Consider the following 19,662-nt stretch of genomic DNA (forward strand, 5'->3'; position numbering starts at 1 on the left):
AGGCTATATACAGGGGTACCGGTACAGAGTCAATGTGGAGGCTATATACAGGGGGTACCGGTACAGAGTCAATGTGGAGGCTATATACAGGGGGTACCGGTACAGAGTCAATGTGGAGGCTATATACAGGGGGTACCGGTACAGAGTCAATGTGGAGGCTATATACAGGGGGGTACCGGTACAGAGTCAATGTGGAGGCTATATACAGGGGGTACCGGTACAGAGTCAATGTGGAGGCTATATACAGGGGGTACCGGTACAGAGTCAATGTGGAGGCTATATACAGGGGGTACCGGTACAGAGTCAATGTGGAGGCTATATACAGGGGGTACCGGTACAGAGTCAATGTGGAGGCTATATACAGGGGGTACCGGTACAGAGTCAATGTGGAGGCTATATACAGGGGTACCGGTACAGAGTCAATGTGGAGGCTATATACAGGGGTACCGGTACAGAGTCAATGTGGAGGCTATATACAGGGGGGTACCGGTACAGAGTCAATGTGGAGGCTATATACAGGGGTACCGGTACAGAGTCAATGTGGAGGCTATATACAGGGGGACACGGTACAGAGTCAATGTGGAGGCTATATACAGGGGGTACCGGTACAGAGTCAATGTGGAGGCTATATACAGGGGTACCGGTACAGAGTCAATGTGGAGGCTATATACAGGGGGTACCGGTACAGAGTCAATGTGGAGGCTATATACAGGGGGTACCGGTACAGAGTCAATGTGGAGGCTATATACAGGGGGTACCGGTACAGAGTCAATGTGGAGGCTATATACAGGGGTACCGGTACAGAGTCAATGTGGAGGCTATATACAGGGGGTACCGGTACAGAGTCAATGTGGAGGCTATATACAGGGGGTACCGGTACAGAGTCAATGTGGAGGCTATATACAGGGGGTACCGGTACAGAGTCAATGTGGAGGCTATATACAGGGGGTACCGGTACAGAGTCAATGTGGAGGCTATATACAGGGGGTACCGGTACAGAGTCAATGTGGAGGCTATATACAGGGGTACCGGTACAGAGTCAATGTGGAGGCTATATACAGGGGGTACCGGTACAGAGTCAATGTGGAGGCTATATACAGGGGGTACCGGTACAGAGTCAATGTGGAGGCTATATACAGGGGGTACCGGTACAGAGTCAATGTGGAGGCTATATACAGGGGGTACCGGTACAGAGTCAATGTGGAGGCTATATACAGGGGGTACCGGTACAGAGTCAATGTGGAGGCTATATACAGGGTACCGGTACAGAGTCAATGTGGAGGCTATATACAGGGGTACCGGTACAGAGTCAATGTGGAGGCTATATACAGGGGGTACCGGTACAGAGTCAATGTGGAGGCTATATACAGGGGTTACGGTACAGAGTCAATGTGGAGGCTATATACAGGGGGTACCGGTACAGAGTCAATGTGGAGGCTATATACAGGGGGTACCGGTACAGAGTCAATGTGGAGGCTATATACAGGGGGTACCGGTACAGAGTCAATGTGGAGGCTATATACAGGGGGTACCGGTACAGAGTCAATGTGGAGGCTATATACAGGGGGTACCGGTACAGAGTCAATGTGGAGGCTATATACAGGGGGTACCGGTACAGAGTCAATGTGGAGGCTATATACAGGGGTACCGGTACAGAGTCAATGTGGAGGCTATATACAGGGGTACCGGTACAGAGTCAATGTGGAGGCTATATACAGGGGGTACCGGTACAGAGTCAATGTGGAGGCTATATACAGGGGGTACCGGTACAGAGTCAATGTGGAGGCTATATACAGGGGGTACCGGTACAGAGTCAATGTGGAGGCTATATACAGGGGGTACCGGTACAGAGTCAATGTGGAGGCTATATACAGGGGGTACCGGTACAGAGTCAATGTGGAGGCTATATACAGGGGGTACCGGTACAGAGTCAATGTGGAGGCTATATACAGGGGGTACCAGTACAGAGTCAATGTGGAGGCTATATACAGGGGGTACCGGTACAGAGTCAATGTGGAGGCTATATACAGGGGGTACCGGTACAGAGTCAATGTGGAGGCTATATACAGGGGGTACCGGTACAGAGTCAATGTGGAGGCTATATACAGGGGGGTACCGGTACAGAGTCAATGTGGAGGCTATATACAGGGGGTACCGGTACAGAGTCAATGTGGAGGCTATATACAGGGGGTACCGGTACAGAGTCAATGTGGAGGCTATATACAGGGGTACTCGGTACAGAGTCAATGTGGAGGCTATATACAGGGGGTACCGGTACAGAGTCAATGTGGAGGCTATATACAGGGGTACGGTACAGAGTCAATGTGGAGGCTATATACAGGGGGTACCGGTACAGAGTCAATGTGGAGGCTATATACAGGGGGTACCGGTACAGAGTCAATGTGGAGGCTATATACAGGGGGTACCGGTACAGAGTCAATGTGGAGGCTATATACAGGGGTTACGGTACAGAGTCAATGTGGAGGCTATATACAGGGGGTAACCGGTACAGAGTCAATGTGGAGGCTATATACAGGGGGTACCGGTACAGAGTCAATGTGGAGGCTATATACAGGGGGTACCGGTACAGAGTCAATGTGGAGGCTATATACAGGGGGACCGGTACAGAGTCAATGTGGAGGCTATATACAGGGGGTACCGGTACAGAGTCAATGTGGAGGCTATATACAGGGGGTACCGGTACAGAGTCAATGTGGAGGCTATATACAGGGGGTACCGGTACAGAGTCAATGTGGAGGCTATATACAGGGGGTACCGGTACAGAGTCAATGTGGAGGCTATATACAGGGGTACCGGTACAGAGTCAATGTGGAGGCTATATACAGGGGGTACCGGTACAGAGTCAATGTGGAGGCTATATACAGGGGGTACCGGTACAGAGTCAATGTGGAGGCTATATACAGGGGTACCGGTACAGAGTCAATGTGGAGGCTATATACAGGGGGTACCGGTACAGAGTCAATGTGGAGGCTATATACAGGGGGTACCGGTACAGAGTCAATGTGGAGGCTATATACAGGGGGTACCGGTACAGAGTCAATGTGGAGGCTATATACAGGGGGTACCGGTACAGAGTCAATGTGGAGGCTATATACAGGGGGTACCGGTACAGAGTCAATGTGGAGGCTATATACAGGGGGTACCGGTACAGAGTCAATGTGGAGGCTATATACAGGGGGTACCGGTACAGAGTCAATGTGGAGGCTATATACAGGGGTACCGGTACAGAGTCAATGTGGAGGCTATATACAGGGGGTACCGGTACAGAGTCAATGTGGAGGCTATATACAGGGGGTACCGGTACAGAGTCAATGTGGAGGCTATATACAGGGGGTACCGGTACAGAGTCAATGTGGAGGCTATATACAGGGGGTACCGGTACAGAGTCAATGTGGAGGCTATATACAGGGGGTACCGGTACAGAGTCAATGTGGAGGCTATATACAGGGGGTACCGGTACAGAGTCAATGTGGAGGCTATATACAGGGGGTACCGGTACAGAGTCAATGTGGAGGCTATATACAGGGGGTACCGGTACAGAGTCAATGTGGAGGCTATATACAGGGGGTACCGGTACAGAGTCAATGTGGAGGCTATATACAGGGGGTACCGGTACAGAGTCAATGTGGAGGCTATATACAGGGTGTACCGGTACAGAGTCAATGTGGAGGCTATATACAGGGGGTACCGGTACAGAGTCAATGTGGAGGCTATATACAGGGGGTACCGGTACAGAGTCAATGTGGAGGCTATATACAGGGGGTACCGGTACAGAGTCAATGTGGAGGCTATATACAGGGGGTACCGGTACAGAGTCAATGTGGAGGCTATATACAGGGGTACCGGTACAGAGTCAATGTGGAGGCTATATACAGGGGTACCGGTACAGAGTCAATGTGGAGGCTATATACAGGGGGTACCGGTACAGAGTCAATGTGGAGGCTATATACAGGGGGTACCGGTACAGAGTCAATGTGGAGGCTATATACAGGGGGTACCGGTACAGAGTCAATGTGGAGGCTATATACAGGGGGTACCGGTACAGAGTCAATGTGGAGGCTATATACAGGGGGTACCGGTACAGAGTCAATGTGGAGGCTATATACAGGGGGTACCGGTACAGAGTCAATGTGGAGGCTATATACAGGGGGCTACCGGTACAGAGTCAATGTGGAGGCTATATACAGGGGGTACCGGTACAGAGTCAATGTGGAGGCTATATACAGGGGGGTACCGGTACAGAGTCAATGTGGAGGCTATATACAGGGGGTTACCGGTACAGAGTCAATGTGGAGGCTATATACAGGGGGGTACCGGTACAGAGTCAATGTGGAGGCTATATACAGGGGGTACCGGTACAGAGTCAATGTGGAGGCTATATACAGGGGGTACCGGTACAGAGTCAATGTGGAGGCTATATACAGGGGTACCGGTACAGAGTCAATGTGGAGGCTATATACAGGGGTACCGGTACAGAGTCAATGTGGAGGCTATATACAGGGGTGTTACGGTACAGAGTCAATGTGGAGGCTATATACAGGGGGTACCGGTACAGAGTCAATGTGGAGGCTATATACAGGGGTATTACGGTACAGAGTCAATGTGGAGGCTATATACAGGGTGTTACCGGTACAGAGTCAATGTGGAGGCTATATACAGGGGGTACCGGTACAGAGTCAATGTGGAGGCTATATACAGGGGGTACCGGTACAGAGTCAATGTGGAGGCTATATACAGGGGGTACCGGTACAGAGTCAATGTGGAGGCTATATACAGGGGGTACCGGTACAGAGTCAATGTGGAGGCTATATACAGGGGGTACCGGTACAGAGTCAATGTGGAGGCTATATACAGGGGTACCGGTACAGAGTCAATGTGGAGGCTATATACAGGGGGTACCGGTACAGAGTCAATGTGGAGGCTATATACAGGGGGTACCGGTACAGAGTCAATGTGGAGGCTATATACAGGGGGTACCGGTACAGAGTCAATGTGGAGGCTATATACAGGGGGTACCGGTACAGAGTCAATGTGGAGGCTATATACAGGGGGTACCGGTACAGAGTCAATGTGGAGGCTATATACAGGGGGTACCGGTACAGAGTCAATGTGGAGGCTATATACAGGGGGTACCGGTACAGAGTCAATGTGGAGGCTATATACAGGGGGTACCGGTACAGAGTCAATGTGGAGGCTATATACAGGGGGTACCGGTACAGAGTCAATGTGGAGGCTATATACAGGGGGTACCGGTACAGAGTCAATGTGGAGGCTATATACAGGGGGTACCGGTACAGAGTCAATGTGGAGGCTATATACAGGGGGTACCGGTACAGAGTCAATGTGGAGGCTATATACAGGGGGTACCGGTACAGAGTCAATGTGGAGGCTATATACAGGGGGTACCGGTACAGAGTCAATGTGGAGGCTATATACAGGGGTACCGGTACAGAGTCAATGTGGAGGCTATATACAGGGGGTACCGGTACAGAGTCAATGTGGAGGCTATATACAGGGGGTACCGGTACAGAGTCAATGTGGAGGCTATATACAGGTGGTACCGGTACAGAGTCAATGTGGAGGCTATATACAGGGGGTACCAGTACAGAGTCAATGTGGAGGCTATATACAGGGGGTACCGGTACAGAGTCAATGTGGAGGCTATATACAGGGGGTACCGGTACAGAGTCAGTGTGGAGGCTATATACAGGGGGTACCGGTACAGAGTCAATGTGGAGGCTATATACAGGGTGTTACGGTACAGAGTCAATGTGGAGGCTATATACAGGGGTTACGGTACAGAGTCAATGTGGAGGCTATATACAGGGTGTTACGGTACAGAGTCAATGTGGAGGCTATATACAGGGGGTTACGGTACAGAGTCAATGTGGAGGCTATATACAGGGGGTACCGGTACAGAGTCAATGTGGAGGCTATATACAGGGGGTACCAGTACAGAGTCAATGTGGAGGCTATATACAGGGGGTACCGGTACAGAGTCAATGTGGAGGCTATATACAGGGGGTTACCGGTACAGAGTCAATGTGGAGGCTATATACAGGGTGTTACGGTACAGAGTCAATGTGGAGGCTATATACAGGGTGTTACGGTACAGAGTCAATGTGGAGGCTATATACAGGGGGTACCGGTACAGAGTCAATGTGGAGGCTATATACAGGGGGTACCGGTACAGAGTCAATGTGGAGGCTATATACAGGGGGTACCGGTACAGAGTCAATGTGGAGGCTATATACAGGGGGTACCGGTACAGAGTCAATGTGGAGGCTATATACAGGGGGTACCGGTACAGAGTCAATGTGGAGGCTATATACAGGGGTACCGGTACAGAGTCAATGGGGTGGCTATATACAGGAGGTACCGGTACAGAGTCAATGTGGAGGCTATATACAGGGGATACCGGTACAGAGTCAATGTGGAGGCTATATACAGGGTGTTACGGTACAGAGTCAATGTGGAGGCTATATACAGGGTGTACCGGTACAGAGTCAATGTGGAGGCTATATACAGGGGGTACCGGTACAGAGTCAATGTGGACGCTATATACAGGGTGTACCGGTACAGAGTCAATGTGGAGGCTATATACAGGGTGTTACGGTACAGAGTCAATGTGGAGGCTATATACAGGGTGTACCGGTACAGAGTCAATGTGGAGGCTATATACAGGGGGTACCGGTACAGAGTCAATGTGGAAGTTATATACAGGGGGTACCGGTACAGAGTCAATGTGGAGGCTATATACAGGGGGTACCGGTACAGAGTCAATGTGGAGGCTATATACAGGGTGTTACGGTACAGAGTCAATGTGGAGGCTATATACAGGGGGTACCGGTACAGAGTCAATGTGGAGGCTATATACAGGGGGTACCGGTACAGAGTCAATGTGAGAGAAAAGGAGATAATGTTGTTCCAAGACTCTACTAGCTCGGCCATCCATTTAAACTACTGGCACACAGCTCAGACACCCATCCATACCCCACAAGACATGCCACCAGAGGTCTGTTTAAACTACTGGCACACAGCTCAGACACCCATCCATACCCCACAAGACATGCCACCAGAGGTCTGTTTAAACTACTGGCACACAGCTCAGACACCCATCCATACCCCACAAGACATGCCACCAGAGGTCTGTTTAAACTACTGGCACACAGCTCAGACACCCATCCATACCCCACAAGACATGCCACCAGAGGTCTGTTTAAACTACTGGCACACAGCTCAGACACCCATCCATACCCCACAAGACATGCCACCAGAGGTCTGTTTAAACTACTGGCACACAGCTCAGACACCCATCCATACCCCACAAGACATGCCACCAGAGGTCTGTTTAAACTACTGGCACACAGCTCAGACACCCATCCATACCCCACAAGACATGCCACCAGAGGTCTGTTTAAACTACTGGCACACAGCTCAGACACCCATCCATACCCCACAAGACATGCCACCAGAGGTCTGTTTAACCTACTGGCACACAGGTCAGACACCCATACATACCCCACAAGACATGCCACCAGAGGTCTCTTCACAGTCCCCAAGTCCAGAACAGACTATGGGAGGAGCACAGTACTACATAGAGCCATGACTACATGGAACTCTATTCCACATCAAGTCACTGATGCAGCAGTAGAATCAGATTTAAAAATAGATAAAAAAACACCTTATGGAACAGCGAGGACTGAAGCAACACAAACATGCATACACACGATGACATACGCACTACACACACACACGTACACATGGATTTTGTATGGTAGATATGTGGTAGTAGAGTAGGGGCCTGAGGGAACACAGTGTATTGTAGATATGTGGTAGTGGTGGAGTAGGGGTCTGAGGGAACACAGTGTATTGTAGATATGTGGTAGTGGAGTAGGGGCCTGAGGGAACACAGTGTATTGTAGATATGTGGTAGTGGTGGAGTAGGGGCCTGAGGGAACACAGTGTATTGTAGATATGTGGTAGTGGTGGAGTAGGGGCCTGAGGGAACACAGTGTATTGTAGATATGTGGTAGTGGTGGAGTAGGGGCCTGAGGGAACACAGTGTATTGTAGATATGTGGTAGTGGTGGAGTAGGGGCCTGAGGGAACACAGTGTATTGTAGATATGTGGTAGTGGTGGAGTAGGGGCCTGAGGGAACACAGTGTATTGTAGATATGTGGTAGTGGTGGAGTAGGGGCCTGAGGGAACACAGTGTATTGTAGATATGTGGTAGTGGAGTAGGGGCCTGAGGGAACACAGTGTATTGTAGATATGTGGTAGTGGTGGAGTGGGGGCCTGAGGGAACACAGTGTATTGTAGATATGTGGTAGTGGTGGAGTAGGGGCCTGAGGGAACACAGTGTATTGTAGATATGTGGTAGTGGTGGAGTAGGGGCCTGAGGGAACACAGTGTATTGTAGATATGTGGTAGTGGAGTAGGGGCCTGAGGGAACACAGTGTATTGTAGATATGTGGTAGTGGTGGAGTAGGGGCCTGAGGGAACACAGTGTATTGTAGATATGTGGTAGTGGAGTAGGGGCCTGAGGGAACACAGTGTATTGTAGATATGTGGTAGTGGTGGAGTGGGGGCCTGAGGGAACACAGTGTATTGTAGATATGTGGTATTGGAGTAGGGGCCTGAGGGAACACAGTGTATTGTGAAATCTGTGAAATTTATTGTAATGTTTTTAAAATTGTATGAACTGCCTTAATTTTGCCAGACCCCAGGAAGAGTTATGGGGATCGATAATAAATACAAATGCCTTGAGACTACCTTAATATTAGACATCGCGCACCAGCTGTTATTGACGAATAGACACACACCCCTCCTCGTATTACTGGATGGAGCTGTTCTGTCCTGCCAATGCACAGGAAACCCAGCCAACTGTATATTATCTGTGTCGTCGTTCAACCATGACTAGGTGAAACGGAAGATATTACCGTTAAATGTCCCGTCGATAGGATAGTCTCGAACGGAGCTCTTCCAGTTTATTCTCCAGTGATTACACGTTGGCTAATAGAACGGATGGTAGAGGCGGGATACCCACTCGCCGACAAATTTTCACAAGGCACCCTGACCTCTGCCCCCTGTATTTTCTTCATATGAATGACAGGGATTTGGCCCATTTCTGGGAACAACATTATACACTTCCTGTCAGACTCATTAAAGATTACAATCTTCATCCAGTTCGAGGTGAGTAATCGCTGTTCTGATATCCTGAAGCTCTTTTCGGTCATAAGAGACGGTAGCATCAACATTACGTACAATTGCTTAGATTCCTTTAAACAGATCATTTAAGACAAAAGCGTAGCTGCTGAAACGGTACCATGTCCAGGTTTAAAACCAGACTGGTACACATTAAGAATATCATTTTATGTAAAAAAAATAAAAAAAATAAAAATAATGGTTATTAGCTGAGAGTTAGCCAATGGTTCTAATATTTTTGCAAGATAATTTAGATCATTGGGCAGCAGTTATCCAGGTCAGAATGATCCGCATCTTTGCATAGGAAGAGGATATGCTCTGCCTTCCAGATCTCAGGGATAGATGGCACCAGAAGCAATTGTTAAATACAACATGTGGGTGAAAGGTTCTACAATGAGGGGGGCAGAAAGCCGCAGTAGAAAGGGATCAAGCCAATCAGCTCCTGTGGATTTGTTTACAGACTTTTTTTTTTTTGCAAGGCAATTAATACATCATTGGCATAAAATGGTTCAAACCAAAAGTGCATCATCCTCTGCTATTTGCTTCGAGGTGAATAAAAGACTCCCTCTAGTGGAGCTTGAGGTATTTTCAGACTTTTTTTTTTCTCCAAATAGATGGCCAGCTGAAATGTCATTTATTTTAAATGAAAAGCGCCGCAAAATGTAATTGTTGTCTGTTATGGGAACCAGAGGCTGTCAAAAACACAACTCCAGCCCCTCATTACCCCCTCAGGTTGTGACAGCCTCTGGTAATGAGGGGCTGGAGTTGTGTTTTTAAATGTAGCTGGATTTCCACCACTCTCAGATACACCATTCAACAAGAATGTTGTCTTTGCTTTACTAACCACAGTTAGACATTTATTTCTCAACATGTCTGAAGGACTGCCAGTCACAGGAAGAATCCGTCTGTCTAGCCTTAGCCCAAGTTATGTTTCCTTCATGAAATCTTTCAGAAAATTCACGGGGGAACATGTTTTAGATCTGTCCTTTACCCCTTAATCTCTTATATGGAGAATACTTATCTACAATTAGAGTTAAACAGAGAGGTAAAACATTGAAGGGCCTGATGCGAATCAGAGAGAGGGGGACACACCCTCCCAGTTATTACCAAGGCCCAACCAGGCTGTATCACATCCGGACGTGATTGTGAGTCCATAGGGCGACGCTCAATTGGCCCAGCATCGTCCGGGTTTGGCCGGTGTAGGCCGTCATTGTAAATAAGAATTTGTTCTTTATTTAACTAGGAAAGTAAGTTAAGGTAAAAAAATAACAATAAAAATCACTACAACCCCATGTCATACAGGAAATGTTGCTGATTGAAAGTCCTAAAATGTCTCTTTGTAACAGGTAGCTTAGCATCTCTAATGCAGGCAATGGGACAACGGTCACAAAAAAATTTTTTTTCCCTTTATAACCAAGTCTCAGTAATGATCAAAATGTCTGTTAGCTTAACAACTTTCTGGCAACGTCAGGTGAAGGTTTTTTTTGCACCCTAAAACAAACGCTGCAGAATTATCCTCACAACTGGAAAGTGTTTGTGTTTAGGGAACATATCTTTTGTGATGTCCCAACTATGTTCTCACCAGACTACAACCTAATAAAAACATTCTGGGAACCTTTAAAGGAACAGATTAAAATGTGTCGTAGGAATGTTCTTGCAACATCAGGCAAATGTTTAATACGAACATCCTATTATCCAGGTTGAATCACAAGCGGCCGTGATCGGGAGTCCCATAGGCTGGCACACAATTGGCCCAGCATCTGCCAGGTTTGGCCGTCATTGTAAATAAGAATTTGTTCTTAACTGATTTGCCTAGTTAAATAAAAGGTTACACACACACAATCATCAGCATGACTTGACAGCTTTTGTGTTGCGAAAACATTTGCTGCGAAATAGGAAATAGGGCCCTGGTCTAAAGTAGCACACTATGTAGGGCACTCTGGGCCCTGGTCTAAAGTAGAGCAATATATAGGAAATAGGGTACCATTCTGGATTACATCCTACAGCCTATAGAAGTCTGAGCAGCAGAACCACATGGCTGTAAGGGCAACAAACCCATCAACTGTATTCAGGAATCTTTCATAGACTTTATAGGCTTAGTTTATATGGCTTGCCCTCACCTCTTCTCCACCTCACATTCGCTCTGTTATGAGAAAGTTGAAATCAAACATTCAGAGAGTGCAGAGGAGAGATATGAGAGGAGAGCTATGCAAAACAGTAGCATGGAAACTCATGGTTTGAGAGCAAGAATCTTCCTAAAGAATAGAGCATCTCTCATAGGACTGCAGTGCTCTCTGGGTAATTTTGTGTCAGCAGTTGCATCCTGTTACAAGTGGAATAAGGACTTCCTCCCAGCAGAGGGTCTCTCCAGACATACAACAAAGCATCCTTCACTCATGCTGCCAGACATACCTTCGTAAAACTGACCATCCTACCGATCCTCGACTTCGGCGATGTCATTTACAAAATAGCCTCCAATACCCTACTCAACAAATTGGATGCAGTCTATCACAGTGCCATCCGTTTTGTCACCAAAGCCCCATATACTACCCACCACTGCGACCTGTACGCTCTCGTTGGCTGGCCCTCGCTTCATACTCGTCGCCAAACCCACTGGCTCCAGGTCATCTACAAGACCCTGCTAGGTAAAGCCCCGCCTTATCTCAGCTCACTGGTCACCATAGCAGCACACACCTGTAGCACGCGCTCCAGCAGGTATATCTCTCTGGTTACCCCCAAAGCCAATTCCTCCTTTGGCCGCCTTTCCTTCCAGTTCTCTGCTGCCAATGACTGGAACGAACTACAAAAATCTCTGAAACTGGAAACACTTATCTCCCTCACTAGCTTTAAGCACCAGCTATCAGAGCAGCTCACAGATCACTGCACCTGTACATAGCCCATCTATAATTAGCCCAAACAACTACCTCTTCCCCTACTGTATTTATTTATTTATTTTGCTCCTTTGCACCCCATTATTTCTATTTCTACTTTGCACTTTCTTCCACTGTCAAATCTACCATTCCAGTGTTTTACTTGCTATATTGTATTTACTTTGCCACCATGGCCTTTTTGCCTTTACCTCCCTTATCTCACCTCATTTGCTCACATTGTATATAGACTTATTTTCTACTGTATTATTGACTGTATGTTTTGTTTATTCCATGTGTAACTCTATGTTGTTGTATGTTGTCGAACTGCTTTGCTTTATCTTGGCCAGGTCACAGTTGTAAATGACAATTTGTTCTCAAACGTGCCTACCTGGTTAAATAAAGGTGAAATAAATAAAATAAAATACTAATCCTAGCCATGTAGGGGCCTATAGGGAATAGGATGCCATTTGAGATGATGGGATTGAATGACTGGTTGTCCGACTGAGCAGCCTAACTAAAAGTACGTACCCTGAAGGCAGCCAGTATGATGCGCGTGACCTTCTCCTTGACAGACTCCTGCAGGATATCAGACAGGGCCGGCACCACGTTGTAACGACGTAGCTGCTCACAGAGCTGAGAGCTGAAGGCCAGCAGCCACATACAGAACACCATCTGGTACTGCAGCTGGAAACCACACTTGTTACTGAGCACAGCCGTGATGCTAGAGAGGGAGGAGAGAGAACGGGGTCAGGCGTTAGAAACACACAGAACCCCATCTGGTACAGGAAACCACACTTGTTGTCGATCACAGCAGTTTTATGGTGCATCATGGTTTTATTGCATTGTTTTGGTTATGGATTTTATGGCTTGAGTTACAGATAACAGCAGTGGTTAGGCTAACTTCATCTTGTAGTGTAGTCAAGCAGTATAAAGCATCAGACCACTTCAATCACACTAACGATGTAACGCTAACAGATAGAAGGTAGTAGTAATAGAAGTATCCAGTGATTGTAACAATGCTAACTAACAGATAAAAGTATACTGAACAACAATATAAACGCAACATGTTGGTCCCATGTTTCATGAGCTGAAATAAAAGATCCCAGAAATGTTCCATATGAACAAAATTCATTTTTCTCAAAAATGTGTTTACATCCCTGATAGTGAGCATTTCTCCTTTGCCAAGATAATTCATCTACCTGACAGGTGGGGCATATCAAGAAGCTGATTAAACAGCATGATCATTACACAGGTGCACCTTGTGCTGGGGACAATAGATCACTAAAATGTGCAGTTGTCGTCACAAAGCCATGCCACAGATTACCCATTTTTTTTTTTTTTTACCTTTATTTAATCAGGCAAGTCAGTTAAGAACAAATTCTTATTTACAATGACGGCCTACACCGGACAAACCTGGACGACGCTGGGCAATTGTGCGCCGCCCTATGGAACACCCAATCACAGCCGGTTGTGATACAGCCTGGATTTGAACCAGGGTGTCTGTAGTGACTCCTCTAGCACTGAGATGCAGTGCCTTAGGCCACTCAGGAGCCCCAAATACCCCCCCCCCAGACATGCTAACCTCCCATTAATGCAATGGTGAGAGGTTAGAGTGTGAAATTGGCATCCTGACAATGTCCACTAGAGCTGTTTCCAGAAATGTTTGTTAATTTCTCTACCATAAGCCGCCTCCAACGTCGTTTTAGAGAATTTGTCAGTACCTCCAACCAAACTCACAACCGCAGACCACGTGTAACCACGCCAACCCAGGACGTCCATATCCGGCTGTGGGATCGTCAGACCAGCCACCCAGACAGCTGATGAAACTGAGGAGTATTTCTGTCTGTATAACAATGCTTGTGGGGAAAAACTCATTCTGAATGTCTGGGCCTGGCTCCCCAATGGGTGGGCCCATGCACTCCCAGGCCCACCCATTGGATATGCCCCTGCCCATCATGTGAAATCTATAGGTTAGGGCCTAATGAATTTATTTCAATTGACTGACTTCCTTATATGAACCGAGTGAAATCATTTAAATTGTTGCATGTTGCATTTCTATTTTTGTTCAGTATTGTAATAGCATTGTTAAATCACTGGATATTTCTAACAGATACATGTTAATACTCAGTAGTATTAGAATCTAGAGACTAGTAGTAATAGTATTAGATGTAGTAATAGTATCCAGAGACTAGTAGTAATAGTATTAGATGTAGTAATAGATGTAGTAATAGTATTAGATGTAGTAATAGATGTAGTAATAGTAATAGATGTAGTAATAGATGTAGTAATAGTAATAGATGTAGTAATAGTATTAGATGTAGTAATAGTACCCAGAGACTAGTAGTAATAGTATTAGATGTAGTATTAGTATTAGATGTAGTAATAGTACCCAGAGACTAGTAGTAATAGTATTAGATGTAGTAATAGTACCCAGAGACTAGTAGTAATGATATTAGATGTAGTAATAGTATTAGATGTAGTAATAGCATCTAGGACTAGTAGTAATAGTATTAGATGTAGTAATAGTATTAGATGTAGTAATAGTATTAGATGTAGTAATAGATGTAGTAATAGATGTAGTAATAGTAATAGATGTAGTAATAGTATTAGATGTAGTAATAGTACCCAGAGACTAGTAGTAATAGTATTAGATGTAGTAATAGTACCCAGAGACTAGTAGTAATAATATTAGATGTAGTAATAGTATTAGATGTAGTAATAGTATTAGATGTAGTAATAGCATCTAGAGACTAGTAGTAATAGTATTAGATGTAGTAATAGTATTAGATGTAGTAATAGTATCCAGAGACTAGTAGTAATAGTATTAGATGTAGTATTAGTATTAGATGTAGTAATAGTATTATATGTAGTAATAGTATTAGATGTAGTAATAGTAACCAGAGACTAGTAGTAATAGTAATGGATGTAGTAATAGTATTAGATGTAGTATTAGTATTAGATGTAGTAATAGTATCCAGAGACTAGTAGTAATAGTATTAGATGTAGTATTAGTATTAGATGTAGTAATAGTACCCAGAGACTAGTAATAGTATTAGATGTAGTATTAGATGTAGTAATAGCATCTAGAGACTAGTAGTAATAGATGTAGTAATAGTACCCAGAGACTAGTAGTAATAGTATTAAATGTAGTAATAGTATCCAGAGAATAGTAGTAATAATACTTGATGTAGTATTATCCCGAGTAGTAGTAATAGTACTTGCTGTAGTAATATTATCCCGAGTAGTAGTAATAGTATTAGATGTAGTAATGGTATGAATAGACTAGTAGTCAGTAGTAATAAATGTAATAGTATCCAGAGAATAGTAATAGTAGATGTAGTATTAGTATTAGATGTAGTAATAGTATCCAGAGAATAGTAGTAGTAATAGTAGATGTAGCAGACCCAGAGACTCACCAGTTCACCCCGTCAGCCTCCACCCAGGCAAACCTGTACTCATTCACCCTCAGCATCAGCTGGAGACAGCCAGCCACACACTGCACATACTGAGAGCTCTGCAAGGGGAGAACAGACACACACACACACAAACTGTTAGTAAGACTGGTCAGGGAAACACAGGCAGGGATTTGGAGATACCTGCTCTTCCATTCTGAAACAGGTGTGTTCAACATCACCAACCTCAATCAAATCCATCTTTATTTATATAGCCCATTTAACAAAAACAGTCACAGTGCTTGACAGTAACAGCTCAATAGTAACCAGGCATACCATCTGCAACCACGAGCACCATGCACCCCGCTGAACCATGCTAGACAAAGAGTGTAACATTACAGAACAGACAGACAGGGACGTGTCCCCTCAAGGACCTGAGCAAAGAAAGCGGAGGAGAAAATAGATACAATTAATCTGTTAGGTGTTTCATAAAAGGATCAGGAAGGGAGTGAGAAACTGAGGGAGGAGAGACATCCTGAGAGCAACAGAAGCAGCAGCAATAGCAGCAATAGTAGTAGATGTAGTAGTACTAGTAGTAGTAGTAGTAGTAACAGCAGTAGTAGTAGTAGTAGCAACAGCAGCAGCAATAGCAGCAATAGTAGTAGATGTAGTAGTACTAGTAGTAACAGCAGTAGTAACAGTAGTAGTAGTAGTAGTAGTAGTAGCAGCAGCAATAGCAGCAATAGTAGTAGATGTAGTAGTACTAGTAGTAACAGCAGTAGTAACAGTAGTAGTAGTAGTAGTAGCAGCAGCAGCAATAATAGTAGATGTAGCAGTACTAGTAGTAGTAACAGCAGCAGCAGTAGTAGTAGTAACAGCAGCAGTAGTAGTAGAAGCAGTAGTAGTAGTAGTAGTAGTAGTAGTAGTAACAGTAGTAGTACTAACAGTAACAGCAGTAGCAACAGCAGCAGTAGTAGTAGTAGTAGTAGTAACAGTAGCAGCAGTAACAGCAGCAGCAGTAGTAACAGCAGCAGTAGTAGTAGTAGTAGTAGTAGTAGTAGTAGTAACAGCAGCAGCAGTAGTAGTAGTAGTAGTAACAGCATCAGCAGTAGTAGTAGCATCAGCAGTAGTAGCGTCAGCAGTAGTAGCATCAGCAGTAGTAGTAACAGCAGTAGTAGTAGTAACAGCAGCAGTAGCAGTAGTAACAGCAGCAGTAGCAGTAGTAACAGCAGCAGTAGCAGTAGTGGTAGTAGTAGTAGTAGTAGTAGTAACAGCAGTAGTAGTAGTAGTAGTAACAGCAGCAGTAGCAGTAGTAACAGCAGCAGTAGCAGTAGTAGTAGTAGTAGTAGTAGTAGTAGTAACAGCAGCAGTAGTAGCATCAGCAGTAGTAGCATCAGTAGTAGTAGTAGTAGTAGTAGTAGTAGTAGTAGTAACAGCAGCAGTAGTAGCATCAGCAGTAGTAGCATCAGCAGTAGTAGTAGTAACAGCAGTAGCAGTAGTAACAGCAGCAGTAGTAGTGGTAACAGTAGTAGTAACAGCAGCAGTAGCAGTAGTAACAGAAGCAGTAGTAGTAGTAGTAGTAACAGCAGTAGTAATAGTAGTAACAGCAGCAGTAGTAGCAGCAGCAGTAGTAACAGCAGCAGTAGAAGCAGTAGTAATAGTAGTAACAGCAGTAGTAATAGTAACAGCAGCAGTAGTAACAGCAGTAGTAGTAGCAGTAGTAACAGCAGTAGTAGTAGCAGTAGTAACAGCAGTAGTAACAGCAGTAGTAATAGTAACAGCAGCGTGGTAGTAGTAACAGCAGTGGTAGCAGTAGTAGTGGTAACAGCAGTAGTGGTAGTGGTAACAGCAGTGGTAGTGGTAGCAGCAGTGTGGTAGTAACAGCGGCAGTAGTGGTAACAGCGGTGGTAGTGGTAGCAGTAGTAGTGGTAGTGGTGGTAACAGCAGTGGTGGTAGTAGTAGTAGTAGTAACAGCGGTGAGTAGTAACAGCGGTAGTAGTGGTAGTGGTGGTTACAGCGGTAGTAGCAGCAGCAGTAGTAGTAGTGGTAGTAACAGCGCGGTGGTAGTGGCAGTGGTGGTGGTAACAGCGGTGGTGGTAGTAGCAGTAGTAGTGGTAGTAGTAACAGCAGTGGTAGTAGTAGTGGTAGTTAGTAACAGCAGTAGTAGTAGTAGTAGGTAGTAGTAGTAACAGCAGTAGTAGTAACAGCAGTAGTAGTAGTAGTAGTAGTAACAGCAGTAGTAGTAACAGCAGTAGTAACAGCAGTAGTAGTAGTAGTAGTAACAGCAGCAGCAGTAGTAATAGTAACAGCAGCAGTAGTAGCAGTAGTAACAGCAGCAGTAGTAGCAGTAGTAACAGCAGTAGTAGTAACAGCAGTAGTAGTAGTAGTAGTAGTAGTAGTAACAGCAGCAGCAGTAGTAGTAGTAATAGTAACAGCAGCAGTAGTAGCAGTAGTAACAGCAGCAGTAGTAGCAGTAGTAACAGCAGTAGTAGTAACAGCAGTAGTAGTAGTAATAGTAACAGCAGTAGTAGCAGTAGTAACAGCAGCAGTAGTAGCAGTAGTAACAGCAGCAGTAGTAGCAGTAGTAAAAGCAGTAGTAATAGTAGTAACAGTAGCAGTAACAGCAGTAGTAATAGTAACAGCAGCAGTAGCAGTAGTAGTAACAGCAGTAGTAGTAGTAGTAGTAGTAACAGCAGTAGTAGTAGTAACAGCAGTAGTAGCAGTAGTAGTAGTAACAGCAGTAGTAGTAGTAGTAGTAACAGCAGTAGTAGTAGTAGTAGTAACAGCAGTAGTAGTAGTAGTAGTAACAGCAGCAGCAGTAGTAGTAGTAACAGCAGCAGCAGTAGTAGTAGCAGCAGCAGCAGCAGTAGTAGTAGTAACAGCAGTAGTAGTAGTAGTAGTAGTAGTAGTAACAGCAGTAGTAGTAGTAACAGCAGTAGTAACAGCAGTAGTAGTAGTAACAGCAGTAGTAACAGCAGTAGTAGTAGCAGCAGTAGTAGTAACAGCAGTAGTAGTAACAGCAGTAGTAGTAGTAGTAGTAGTAACAACAGTAGTAGTAGTAACAGCAATAGTAGTAGTAGTAGTAGTAGTAACAGCAGTAGTAGTAGTAGTAGTAGTAGTAGTAGTAGTAGTAGTAACAGCAGTAGTAGCAGTAACAGCAGCAGCAGTAGTAACAGCAGTAGTAACAGTAGTAGTAGTAGTAACATCAGCAGTAGTAGTAGTAACAGTAGTAGAACAGTAGTAGTAACAGTAGTAGTAGTAGTAGTAGTAGTAGTAACAGTAGTAACAGAAGCAGCAGCAGTAGTAGTAGCAGCAGCAGCAGTAGTAGCAGCAGCAGCAGTAGTAGCAGCAGCAGCAGCAGAAAGTAGTAGTAGCAGTAGTAACAGCAGCAGCAGTAGTAGCAGCAGCAGCAGCAGCAGCAGAAAGTAGTAGTAGCAGTAGTAACAGCAGCAGTAGTAGTAGTAACAGCAGCAGCAGTAGTAGTAGTAGTAGTAGTAGTAGTAACAGCAGCAGCAGCAGTAGTAGTAGCAGTAACAACAGCAGGTCTTAGACAGTGATTGGTTGGGTTATTAAGATGATCTCCGAGACTGAGAATAAATCACGCAAATTTGCCAGTGGCTAACGTTAGCTAGGCTAGGGTTAAAGGTTAAATCATATTTTATTGGTCGTATACACATTTTTCAGATTTTATTCGGGTTGTGCTCCTAGCTCCAACAGTGCAGTAATATCTAACTATACAAACAAATCTAAAAGTAAAATAATGGAATTTGGACAAGCAATATCGGAGTTCGGGTAAAGGGTTAAGGATAGGGGCAGGGTTAGCTAACATGCTAAGTAGTTGCAAAATGTAGTAAGTAGTTGCTAATTAGCTAAAATTGACCGTGATGAGATACGAACGCGCAGCTTTTTGGTTGCTACTACCGTCTCTTACGACCGGAAAGAACTTCTGGACATCGGAACTGCGATTACTCACCACGGCCTGGCAGAATCAATTTTTTTCCTTTAACGAGTCCGACGTGAATGATATACTGCTTTCCCGGGAACAGGCCCAGATCCCAGTCATTTGAAAAAGGGCCAGAGGGCGGGCTGCCTTCTGAGAATTTGTAGGCGATCGAATAAACCCCACTTCCTTCCATTCATTCTGCTAGCAAACGAAAATAAAATAGACGACC

The 19,662-nt window shown here is 45.1% G+C and overlaps 1 protein-coding gene across 5 annotated transcripts in view; it reads right to left on the reverse strand.

Annotated features, from left to right (window-relative positions):
• The window catches only part of LOC106595987 (V-type proton ATPase subunit H), a 65,697-nt gene that overhangs the window by 15,143 nt on the left and 30,892 nt on the right, over window positions 1-19,662 (reverse strand). For all 5 annotated transcript variants that reach the window (XM_045714361.1, XM_045714358.1, XM_045714359.1 and 2 more), the window contains 2 exons: window positions 15,515-15,612; window positions 12,627-12,819 (listed from right to left, as the gene is read on the reverse strand). In XM_045714361.1, coding sequence (XP_045570317.1) covers window positions 12,627-12,819; window positions 15,515-15,612 — 291 coding nt within the window. The remainder of the gene's footprint in view (window positions 1-12,626; window positions 12,820-15,514; window positions 15,613-19,662) is intronic.

The sequence above is a fragment of the Salmo salar genome, chromosome ssa03, assembly GCF_905237065.1.
Source record: "Salmo salar chromosome ssa03, Ssal_v3.1, whole genome shotgun sequence".
Taxonomy (NCBI): Eukaryota; Metazoa; Chordata; class Actinopteri; order Salmoniformes; family Salmonidae; genus Salmo; species Salmo salar.